The 12521-nt window shown below is 31.4% G+C and overlaps 1 protein-coding gene across 3 annotated transcripts; it reads left to right on the forward strand.

Moving 5' to 3' along the window:
- Window positions 1-764: 764 nt before the first annotated feature.
- LOC148604620 (neuroendocrine convertase 2-like) lies at window positions 765-12521 on the forward strand. Of its 3 annotated transcripts, none has more exons than XM_088549531.1 (17): window positions 765-876; window positions 1809-1971; window positions 2327-2390; window positions 2752-2826; window positions 3682-3813; window positions 4564-4601; window positions 5522-5610; window positions 5844-6019; window positions 6573-6693; window positions 7918-8021; window positions 8810-8907; window positions 9237-9355; window positions 9788-9905; window positions 10626-10903; window positions 11420-11527; window positions 11893-12060; window positions 12389-12521. In XM_088549531.1, exons 2-16 carry the CDS (start codon window positions 1925-1927, stop codon window positions 12057-12059), a joined length of 1734 nt encoding a protein of 577 aa, XP_088405657.1. In that variant the 5' UTR covers window positions 765-876; window positions 1809-1924; the 3' UTR covers window position 12060; window positions 12389-12521. The 3 variants fall into 3 exon arrangements, with proteins under 3 accessions (XP_088405657.1, XP_088405659.1, XP_088405658.1); XM_088549533.1 differs by having other exon boundaries at window positions 11893-11964; XM_088549532.1 differs by having other exon boundaries at window positions 811-876; window positions 1835-1971.

Below are 12521 nucleotides of genomic sequence, written 5' to 3' on the forward strand. Positions count from 1 at the left end.
TAATTTGAGTTCTGTAACCACAACCGTTTAAGGATTAGTACTAAAGAGCAGGCACAGACACTTCTACATAAAATTTAACTATATAACTCCAGTAAATTCATTTGGATATTTGCTCCTCAATTTTGTATATCACGAAGACAGACAGGGACACAACTAGAACTGTGTAGAAGCGAGGGAAAAAAACAAACATTTTCTTTAATCCAAGGTACTATCTTGACTATTAGTGAATCCTTTTAAAATTGTACTACAGTGTGCGATATCAGAACATAAATATTTGGTTTGATTTTTTTTTTTTGGGGGGGGGGGAAGTGCCTGGAATCATTCAGAATTCGGGAGCCACTGTGTCAAATGGTATTTCCATTTCAGTCGTATCAAACATTTTATTGATTTTAAATCCGTGCTTTCTGTGGCGGTGAAGTAGAGGTCGGGGTTCCAATTTTATACACTAAAAGAACTCTCTAAGAAGGAAATGTTTTACTTAACATTTCTGAATGTAATTGACTGATTCTGCATTAGCTTACTTATCCTTTTTTTGAATTACATATGCAAAACAATTCCACAACGACATTATGCCATTCTTCATTCAATACATTGTATCGTAAAATTGACCATTTACGCATTAAACACGGCAAAAAATAATGAAATTTTATTATTATGTGATAAAGCATAAATCAAGTATGTAGAAAGGAAATTCATCAAAGAAATAGAGGCAAACATAGACAAAGAGATAACATAAATACTCGCTGTAAATAATCAAAGGTAAATTTGTATGTGATATCCGTGTTCACTTTGTGATAAGGTCTATATGTCAATAAACACACACAATGTTGTTCATACATGTGGACTAAAAGATAAAGAAATACACTATTGGATGTGGTATGTCAATATTTTGTTCTTTTCATACATTGAATAGTCGACTGATGTTTTCTTCTGTTATATAAAGATTTTATGTTACATTAACAGCCTTAAGTAGTATTTCCGGTTTAAAAAATGTAATGATTTAGAAATGAAATGATAATAATATACAATTGAACATATTAGTCCACAGATGATGTATTTTTTGTCATACTCTATAAGACGCGAATACGAATCTTCTGTTTTATAAGCTTTTTGTACGTATAAACAATTTCATATAGATTTATACAGAAATCGAGCAAATATAGATCAGTATAGCCAATAGACATTTTGAAGACTTTTTCATGATTTAGTATAGGTGCACCTGAAACGAATTCTTCCTTTTGTCAAAATATATTTCCTGCATTATAGCTCAGAATTAAAGAAAATTCAAGGCATTGATCAAAAACTGAAATTTAAATCACATGTTAATTTATTCTTCAATTATGAAAATACCACAAATACATGTAAACAATAAACTCAAACAGGCTGTATATAAAAAGTACCTTTGACGCTTTAAAATGTGAATCTGCTTTGAATTACTAATGAGTAAATGTTTATAATCAAAACAGATTTTACGTATACATATGAAATAACGATTAAAAAAAAAACGTAAATGTTCATTAATTTTTACTATTTGTAAATTGTATTCAACACGGAACATTGTATGTTGATATGGCACTTTCATGATACTTCGATAAATATTTTTAATTCAACGAATAGGTAAATGTTACCTATGTTGCTGTCTATTAGTATAACTGTATCAATCTTCTTAGGACTCAGTAAACTTTATCACAGAAAGGATGGGGTTATACGATTCATCAATCAATTAAATAGGGAACTTCAATCTCCAATTACAACACTTGTGTCCTGTTTTGTTGTCCAACTATTTCATTTGTTCTTGTAATCTATAGATTAAGCATACTGCATATCTTACAAGGAAGAAGGTCAGCCTGCTGAAAGGTGAACAATGTCGCAAACAGATAATGTCCATAGTAGATAATATCGCTGGACAGTTCACACCATAGTGATGACGGGACGTAGCATATTGTCGACATTCTTTCTGTTACAGCAATGGTGAGTACCTTATTTTAGGTGTGATTGATTTTTCAGAATTATCCCTTAGTTTCTAGCGGTTGTTCCCTATTTTAAACGCTGACTCTTAAATTTGTCCTTTACGTCAAAGCAAAATGCTCCAAACAGTATCATCAAGAATCATTTTGTGCAGAAACTTCATTGGTCTATTACATAAATATAATGAAAGTAACATATTTTGGTATTTTTAAAAGAGCGATATATCATCTTAATTGAATTCTTTATGGTATATATTTTTTTATCATTGAACCTCTACATTCAGAGTAAAGAGTTTTGAATGTGTCATAAAATTTTGCTTTTAAATAAAACAGACAGAAATGTATATTGGTATTTTCAGCCTGACGATAGTATATCCATTCATTGTTTCCGGACCGATTGTTTGGTCTCACCCAAACGTACAGGTATGCAGTAAATGGGTTGGTGTCATATTAAACAGCATATACTAAGATTCACGAAAAAAAGAGTTCTGTAACGACACCGAAGCATTAGAATAGGATAGGCAGTTAGTTATATGTGTTTCTTTTTTTAAGTTATTTTGTAAAAAAATCATTTCAAATTAACACATACATGCACTTGCACATCCACTCAGATATATATGATACATTGCATACAGTTTTGTTAGTTATCCATCGAGACAATTTGGGTGTATATGAACTGTAAATGTATCCGACAAATATTGAATGTTGTTAACATACGTGGTACTTTAATTTTCATTCAATAACCAAATTATAAATAGTAGAAGTCTTGTTTTTTTTACGTTAGCCAAATTCAGGAGTATCTAGACATTTTTGTGGCAACTCTCCTGATGATCCTTACTTCAACAAGCAGTGGTACTTGGTAATTATGTATTCTGTAGCATTTTGCTGTCTTACGTTTACTTATTATCATTATTGTCTTATGGCTCTTTCGTCGTCTATTGACACTTTGTTGTTGTGCATTTACGTGAATGTTAGTAGGTCAATCTTCATACTATTCTATAACAACGTTTAAACCTAAAAAGAAAGGATGGAAGTTTGGTATTGATTTTATGTTATGGTAAACGAAACTTGTGTTTTCTAGATGACAAGTAGTTAATGGATCTCCCGTAAATTGTACTAGAAAGTACCATACTATGACACAGACGAAAGGCTGGTATCAAGTTCGAGCTTAAAACTTGAAATTTTAGAAAGAGGGACCACAAAGGGACCAGAAACAAATATTTTCCTGATGTCTAGACACAAGCTCGAGTAAAAACGAATGACTCTCTTCTAAATTTTACAATAAGTTGAAATGCTACAGACAAGCATTTTTAGGTCATAAATATCAACATGATTTACCCAGACGTTTTCCACACATTGTCTTTCCGCTTACATATTGTTTGTGTAAAAATATACACACTTCACACAAAATTGTGCTGTCTTACTCAGTTTATTTGGACATTTACATCTTACTTGAAGATAGTACTGTATTTATTGCCGTTCTCAACTCATGAAAAATAAGCATGAGTATTATGTTCTACAGAACCCGATTATTAAGTTCGAGATTAATATACTTCCCTTGTGTAAAATTGTATTCAGTTATGCAAGGCGTCTTAAACACTGGAAAACCTTGACATATTGTGACAAATATATAAAGCAGCCCTTTGATCATGTGCCATCATAGCCGAACATATTCTCAAATGATATAAAAAGATATAGATTTTATTTTCATAAGGGCAACGGGCCTCCAGACTATGGTATCAATGTTATTCCTGCTTGGAACAAATGTTACAATGGTACTGGAGTTACAGTTGGCGTAGTAGATACAGGAATTGATACCTCAAATCCAGATCTCCAAAACCAAGTTGTAAGTAAAACAGATAATATATACAGACATGTTCAAGAATGCACCATTGACTGAACTGTTAATACACTTTTCTTGTTCTTTACTTTGTAATCATTTGTTCATTACAACGAAAACAAAATCCTTCGAGGCTCTTAAAGGGCTAAACGTATTTTTTTCTCCTTTTTCAGTTGAAGGAGAGGGAGAAAAAAGAACGTTTCAAAGTAATGAACGTTTATTAAAATTATTGACAGATACTACAACATTGTATGATTTTAAAACAATGTATATCAAACTATATGAAAGAAAAAAGGGGTCTTCATAAATTTCCAGAATAGCAATGTTATTCCTTAATTGAAGTTATTGAATACTAGTTATTGCTAGAACAATCGTTTGATAGATTCAATATGTGAATGAGTATTGCTACAACGTAAGGGTTTGAATTTTGTTCTAAACATTCAGAAACAGTCAGAAAGTAACTTACCTCTTGAATCGATAGAATTCATCATAAGTGAGACTCAATTCGGAAACCGGAACTTCATCTGTCGAAATCTGGATCCGATATATACATAATCAAACTTTTTATATGACAATATTATGCTGAATTATAACAGATCACATATAGTTATAGCAACAAAACGATACACGGAATAGCGGATTGGGCTAAAATTTTTATCATCGATATCATTTCAGATAAGTTTTCAAAACTTTTGACTGCATAAGCTGGATACTTCTTGGAACTTTTTCTTATTTATCGAATTAAATTATTTACAGGCATGGAGATATCCTCTATCAACTATACTAAGACATCAGTAAGTTCCATATACTAAATTTGAAAGTGCTAATATATCCACAAATTAAACAAATTAAACACTGCCTTTTTAACATTTAAAATGTTGCATTATAGGTACATTATTCGATATATTAAACATTTTGGTGTTGTTCGGTTTGTATCAGAGGTTTATGGAAAACTCACAGATTTTATCAACAGTGTCTTTTTCCTGAACATTTAAGTAGCTCTCTTTGTAAAAATCATGAAAAGTTTGAAAAAATGTGATACACCCCAAAGAAAAAGGCTACCTATTTTTATTTTTGTAATTAAGTTGCTTTATGGGCCTAAACTATGAAATATGTAATTATTCATTCAATTCTGCCTGCCCTTAGGGGATAATCAACATTGAAAATCCAACAGATTCTATTGTATTTGAGTATCATTTACAGAGTTATCTTCCTTTAATTTTGAAAATTACAGTGCATTCTTTATAATTTTCTTCTCTTAACAGCACGGGTTATATGAAAAACTGAATGTTAATTTCTGTTTACTATAGCGATTCAGACAAAGTACTAAAGTAAAATTGAAGTACAAATATTTGATTGTCTTAAATTCTATTTTTTTGTGGTGTTTATGCTGTTAAAATGTTTTACTTTTTACTTTTGTAAGTATTATGAACCAGTATACTCCATCCTTTCCCAAACAGAGATAAATTACTAGACTAATATAAGATTTGTACTTGGTGAATTAACGACATACTTTTCCATTACGACCGAATGGCATTTTTAGAATAAAAAAGGCCGTATAGAACATAATTTTTTAAATATATTTTTTCTATTATCAATGATGATGGCATTGGGTTGTTCTATTGTTCTACATGTATCTACACATTACATTATTTGTAGTAATTCAAGCGAGCCACATATTCAGATAATGTAATAAATATGTTTTTCCCTTTAGACATGGGACAGAGATTGCTGGGATAATAGCTGCCAAAGCAAACAATGGCATATTTGGGGCTGGCATTGCTTTTGGTGCAAAACTGGCAGGTTAGTTTTAACCCGAATCTTTTAATGACTTTAGTAATAACAACCGAAATGCTCTAGTAATCAATACAAATTCTGAATAAATCACTGATTTAAACAAGTGCAAATAGAGACTGGGTAAAAGCTTATCTAAATATATTGATAGATAGAAAAAAAAACATGAGTTCATATGAGTAATTAGTACGGTTCGTGTTTATGTGCTTTTGATTTTTTATTCTTTGTTTCGTTTGCTCTAGATTTAGCATACGTTGTGCCTGGTAAAAATATACCGATTGCAGCAGAGGCCCTAAGTGTCGGATATAAACATTCTGTGGATATATATTCTTGCAGTTTTTCGCGAGGTGTTGATGGAAAATCTATTTATAAAATACCTTTCGCCCTTCGTCACACCATGGAAGAAGGAGCAAAATCGGTTAGTTACTAAAATGAACCTTAAGGCTTGAAAATGTTCAAGTATAGATGAACTTAAACAGCCACATTTTTTATGAAAAATAGAAAATCGAATTGTTTCTTACACAAAAGGAAAGTTTGGACGTCAATTACTTTTGCAAAATTTGTAAGCAAGTACTGATTAAAGCAGTGACAAATCTGTTTCGGACATCCCTGGAGTGACTCTTGTATTAAATATCTTTATTATGCATTTACAAGGGCGTATTGCAAAGAATTAGTAATAAATCACTTTTGTTGCATCATAAATGATTAAACACACATAAGACGCATCTATCGTAAAATATACTATACATTAAAAGAAACGGCCCATAAATCATGGCTAAATGAAATCGATGGGTTTACTAATCTTGGCTTATAGAAAAATATTCCATCTGTCTTCAAAGGAAAGTGAACTGAAATAAATCACGTAAAACTATATGATAAAGTGCTCTTGATGTATATTGATAGATTAAAGTGAGAAATAGGGAAATAAACATATTCTCACACGCGGTTATAAAATTAATATTCTTACGTAGGGAAGAAGAGGAAAAGGATCACTGTATGTAGTATCTAGTGGAAATGGTGGCCAATTTTTTGTCCCAGAAAGTTGTGCATATGACGAATTTAAGAATAATATCAACGCGATATTGGTAGCAGGTACATTACCAATATCGACAAATCGATAGACCAAATTTACCTGCCTCTTAAATGAATGTAGATTTGAGAGATTAGAGTGGCAGGTAGTGCTCCCGTCTGTTTATATATCACACGTGACATTACAAAGTTGATAGAAACTAATTCTCAGAAATTGTTTTCCTTTGGAATACTGAATAAACGAATGACGTGCACCAACATTCAGAGTAGTTTTGACAAGAATGTTAAATTCATCATTTGTTACACTTGTTCGCTTCACATATTTAAGTATTTAGGCACCTAGATTGAGTAATCCATAACTTTTAACAAACATGGCGAAGAGTTTGACCATAAATGCATTTTCTTTTTGGGAAAGTCGTTAAACGTTAGAATTTACCATGTGTAATTTTTATCAAACAATTTTTTTATGTATGTTACATTTGGACCCAGTTTGTGCTATCCCAACCCAAATGTTGTTTACCTATATATATGTTTTCTGTATGTAGTAATATTGACGGTAACGAAAATAGGATTTTTTTCTTTCAATGAGAATTTGTTCTTGGGTGTACGATACCTTGTATGTGTATGTTAAATAGAAGATGTATTAAGAAGGACTTTCGTAGTTCGTAGTTTTGAGACATTCAGCAAACATTTTCTAGTGTGCAGTTTTATTTAAATATTTTTTTAAGGTTATGTTGCTACTGGATTGAAGTCGACTCGTAACTACAGAAGTTTTATGACCATCACCAAAAACTCGTGAATCGTTACGATGGGGTTGTTGTCTCTTAGACATTTTCACATACCTATTCTAGTTGCATTCTTTTGCTTTCCGCTAGAATCGTGGTTCCCTTGATAACTATTTAATTTAATTAATTTCAGTATAAATATAATAATATCTAATCGGAAATTTGCATTAGCATTTTTACTAAACTAGTCTAAGAGTAATCGTAATCAAGGAAGCCATGACTCGAGGGATACTTAAATGAATAAATTATAGACACACAAAATACTGATTCACAACAGAGAGCATGGAATAAACGGAGCAACAACGAAACAAAAGGAGATTAGCAACCCGGTCTCCACTAAAACGGGTGCCATGGGCCAGATGTGCTGGTAAGGTAAGCGTCCTTTGCCTAATTTGCAAATAGACAGCCGCCTCTTGTTAGGTTGCATTTTAACAAATAACATAAGAGGTTATTATTATTTTTTTTAAAATTATCATCCTTTTTATTTTATAACATTTAACAGGTGTAGATCATGGTCTAGGAAGTATGCCCACGGGAGAGAAATGTAGTGCTATCATGATATCAGCTCCCACAAGGACACTTGGTAATAACAATTTTCCCAAAATGGTAATGCTTTATTTTGATTTCTTTTCTCACATCTTTATCTTTTAAAAATATTATACCAACTTTAAGGTTACTTGTGTATATATATTTTTTTGATAAATATATTTTTTAATATATATAATATTTATTTGTTTATTAATATGTATCTGTATTTATAGACACAATACAGTGAAGAAACACATTATTGAATGAATAATGTCGTATCTTCCATCTCCTACCGGTTTCACTACTTCTGCAGATAATCATGGTTGAACACGTTAAGAGTTACTAGGCGACATCGCGTTATATTTAAAACGAAACTGAAAGTGACGTTTACTATAAATAAAACGGCTATAAATAACTTCTTGTTGACAAATCTATTATATATCTTTTTAGTAATTATTAGACTTCTATATATTTGTACTAATCATTATAATTATCAAATTGATACAGGGAAGATAATGTTAACTTATAGAAGGGTCTGAAAAATTCAAACGATGTAGAACTGTCAAATTTGCGATGCAACGATCAAAAATTTGCATCGCAGATTTGACAGTTCTAACATCGTTGGGAATTTTTCAGACCCATATATATTTAATATAGACATATGAATTTTGTTTTTAACAAATTGACTTTCACGAAAAGCATATATATATATATATATATATATATATATATATATATATATATATATATATTTCAGCCATTGTATATTATCGAAAATGCTAATTGAATATTCATATTTTCGTCATTTTCAACAACATCATTCTTGTAAATTCTTATATTGAGGCTGTTTTGTACTGTATACATAGCTAACAACAATAGGTAATGGCTCCACTGATAATTTTGGAATGACGTCAGCAGCAGTAGCCGTAGCCTCCGGTGCAATAGCTGTCATGTTAAGTGCAAAGTATGTTCTGCCATACAATAATAAAATATTTCTGGCAAAAGACTATGGATTATGTTATATACTTAATTTTTAAGCAGTATAGTAAACCCAGAAGTACTTGTTATCAGTGAAGTAAAAACAAGACCAAATTTCATTGGCCATTATTGTCGCGTCGAACCTTGATTATAGTCAACATAACAGTTGAAGTCGTGGGTTTGTTTTATAGGCAAGGTTATTGGTCGTACTATTTCACTTTTCAATAAAAATTAAACATACCAAAGAGTGAAAAAATAATAATTTTCTAACGATAAATTTTACACGTGTGATGTCTCAAAAATTATGTTTTATAGACCAAACCTTTCAAACCGAGATGTAATGCATATACTCACAAGAACAGCAAGAAGTAATTTGACCTTACAGTTTAAGCCATCATTAACACCGTTTAAATGTAATGGTGCTGGGTTTGAAGGTAATGGACATGAACGAGTATTTACAAAATAAACTATTATAATAGAGAACAATATCAACTGTAATTAGTATAAAAGTAAATTAAGCAATATTGTCATCTACATAATTCTGAGAACAATCATAGTGTCTTGCACCTGATCCATGCTCCAAGTTTTTAGTGGAGTCCGAGGTGCTCATTTGCTTTTGTTACTTTGTATGTATGATTTTAGTTACTTTATGTTCTTTGTTGTGTATGTCTGTTTTCCATGTCTGGTCTTTGTCCCTGGATTACATTCTTTTGATTACTGCTATAACCTTGGTTCCCTTGGTTACTCTTTGAAAAAGTACTTTGACCAGTATTGTGTTTTGATGAGTAATTTATATCATTAATAAGACCAGTATCATTAAATGTTAAAATTTACAACAACAAAAAATGTTTTGTCATCTTATTAAGTTTCACCACAGTTTGGATTCGGACTTTTAAATGTCGATGCAATGGTAGAAGAAGCCAACGACTGGATACCAGTTGGCAGGAAAATAACGTGCGAAACAAGATACCCATTTAAAATGCCGTAAGTATGAGAACTACTAGGAGTTTGAAAATATTAGTTTAATAGAAGAAATCCTTGCATTGCATCACATCAAGTGAATGAACCTTTCCATTAAAACATATGTAAGCGTTATGAAATTTTTCATGATGGAAAATAAGTTACCAATGACACGACTGAGTACCTGGCATTTTCATTTTGATCTTTGGCAGTTGTTTCGAAAAAGCAAGGCAGATTAGGTCACATTCGTAAATATTTCTAAAACTTGAACGAACATTAAAATCTGTTTTATTTTGCCATCACCCCTTCCAACGACACATGCATATGTGAATATATAGTTTGTTGCTGTTGCTGGTCATCTTTTAGAGGATTAATCATAAGATTAACCAATACGAATTTTACTTTTGACCTCAGAGGCAATGGAAGCCTGATTTCAGTCTGACAGGAAATTAACATGTGATATCATGTAAGTCTCTATACGACCCTCGTTTCTCTAATTAAATGTTCATAGCTCTCATCTTAAAATTTTGGAAAATAATGAAGAAAAATCAATTTTTTAATATAAATATGTAAAAGGCTTAAAAATGAGTACATTTAACTTCGTACTCCTACAGTTTACACCTGACTGATATCAAGTCTTTAGGTGTCGATTTTTGGCTCCAACAACTTGTCATTTATATTGGGTTCGTACATGTTCTTTACTATTAAAGCAGAAGAAAAATGGCATAAATTCATAATTTGCAGGCAAAACGGGCGGATGGCTAAGTATGAAATCATGGTTAACAATAGCTGCCATATACACTATTTAGAGCACGTTGAGGTGACTTTATTTATGGATGATACCCATGCCGGTACATTGGTTGCTGATCTCACGTCACCAGCTTCATTCACCTCAAACATTCTGCCAGGAAGAGCCATGGATCATAGAACATCTATTAACATCACACTTACCTCTGTACAGTTCTGGGGAAGCGATCCTCATGGACAGTGGACATTATCAGTACACAACAAATATTTCCCTAGTAGGACATGCCATTAAATCCATAATTTGGACGCTGTTACTTAATTGTTTTTTTTAAATAGCATTTGCACCCCTAAGTTTAGAAAAGATTGAAAATAGATGTATGGGTAAAAATAGTTGGATGAGGAAAATCAAATACAAACAATACAAATAAAAACAAACACAAAAAAAATAAATAAAATAAAATAAATAAATAAAAAAATGAAATGAAATAATAAAAGTAATAAAGATTGTCAAATAAACTAGGACTGCAATTGTATAGACAATTTATCGGCTTTGTGGGTATTAAATTGGTTTTCTAACGTAAACCGGTTTTGTCAATTCAAAATGAATTATATATATTTTTTTTAATTTCATTTATTTATTAAGTAGAATCCATTCAACACGTTAATTTTCTGATACTGTCTTTATTGTATAATTAACAAATTGTTTTAAAGAAACCAGTCATGGCACTTTCGGGGATTTCATTCAGCTGTTAAAAATACTTATATATGGCAAAAATTATCTTTGATTTTAGTGGATGGCATTCTACGAGATTTCATAAAACTAAAATTGCATGGCCTAGAACATGCTCCATCAAGACAGATGAGGAATGTTTGTAGGATATCTGAAAGATCTACCAGACGTATGTTTAATTATTGACGTATTATGCTTGTGTAAGCCACATATTTATATATTTGCAAGTTGGTCTGTGATTTATCAAAATGCAAATATCAACAACTGTATATTTGTCTCATGCATCTTGTGTGGATGCTAAAACACCTATTTCCGGTCATACGTAATTGGCAAAGAGTCATATTTATGTTTTTCTATGCATATGAGTTTACTTGATCAGATATTTATTGCTAGCCTAAGTCCGTTTATATAAGAAATGAGTGTAGCCTTGCTCGCCCAATTAAAGAGTTTGTTTCCCATGCTATTCAAACATATATTTTATCTGTCATATTTGTTGCTTATGTGTAATCTGGTTGTATTTTTATTACTACCTAGACATTAACGACCTGTCAACCCAGAACATAAAACCAGGGAGACAGCGTTATGACCAGGGACATTCAACAACAGGTATTGTTGTTGGTGTTTCAGTGGGATGTATCATTTGTATTGGAGTAGTTATCATAACAATATTTGTCATGCATAGGAAGAAATCTATTTTCTAAGGTATTATGTATATCTAATTCACATCCTTGTACTCACAAAAGGCCTTCGAATCCCATTCCTATTTTCAATTTTGAGCTATTTTGTTTGAGGAAATTTGATTTATCATCATTGAAACATTAGTATGTTTTGACGACATATGTCTTTAGCGGTTACAGTCAATGCTAAAATCCGGTCTGTGCAATATTGTATATCTTTTCAAGGGTAAATCTGTTCACGAGAAGTGAAAAAAATAAAATAATGTACTTTAATTGGTAAAAGATAAACATTAGTTTTCTAAACGCGTCACAATTACAGATATGTACTCGTTTCATTTCTGTTTTTGTTGTAGGCTAAATGAATATGGATCGGATAAAGTGTTACATTTCAGTGCTGAGATCTGAGGACATGGTTTTAAAATTAATCTGCATAATACTTTCTGTTTAGTTGAATAAATCAAATAATAAAATCAAATAAGATGTTAA

Source organism: Perna viridis, chromosome 10 (genome assembly GCF_037379345.1).
Source record: "Perna viridis isolate PV_CMFRI_1.1 ecotype Kerala chromosome 10, ASM3737934v1, whole genome shotgun sequence".
NCBI lineage: Eukaryota > Metazoa > Mollusca > Bivalvia > Mytilida > Mytilidae > Perna > Perna viridis.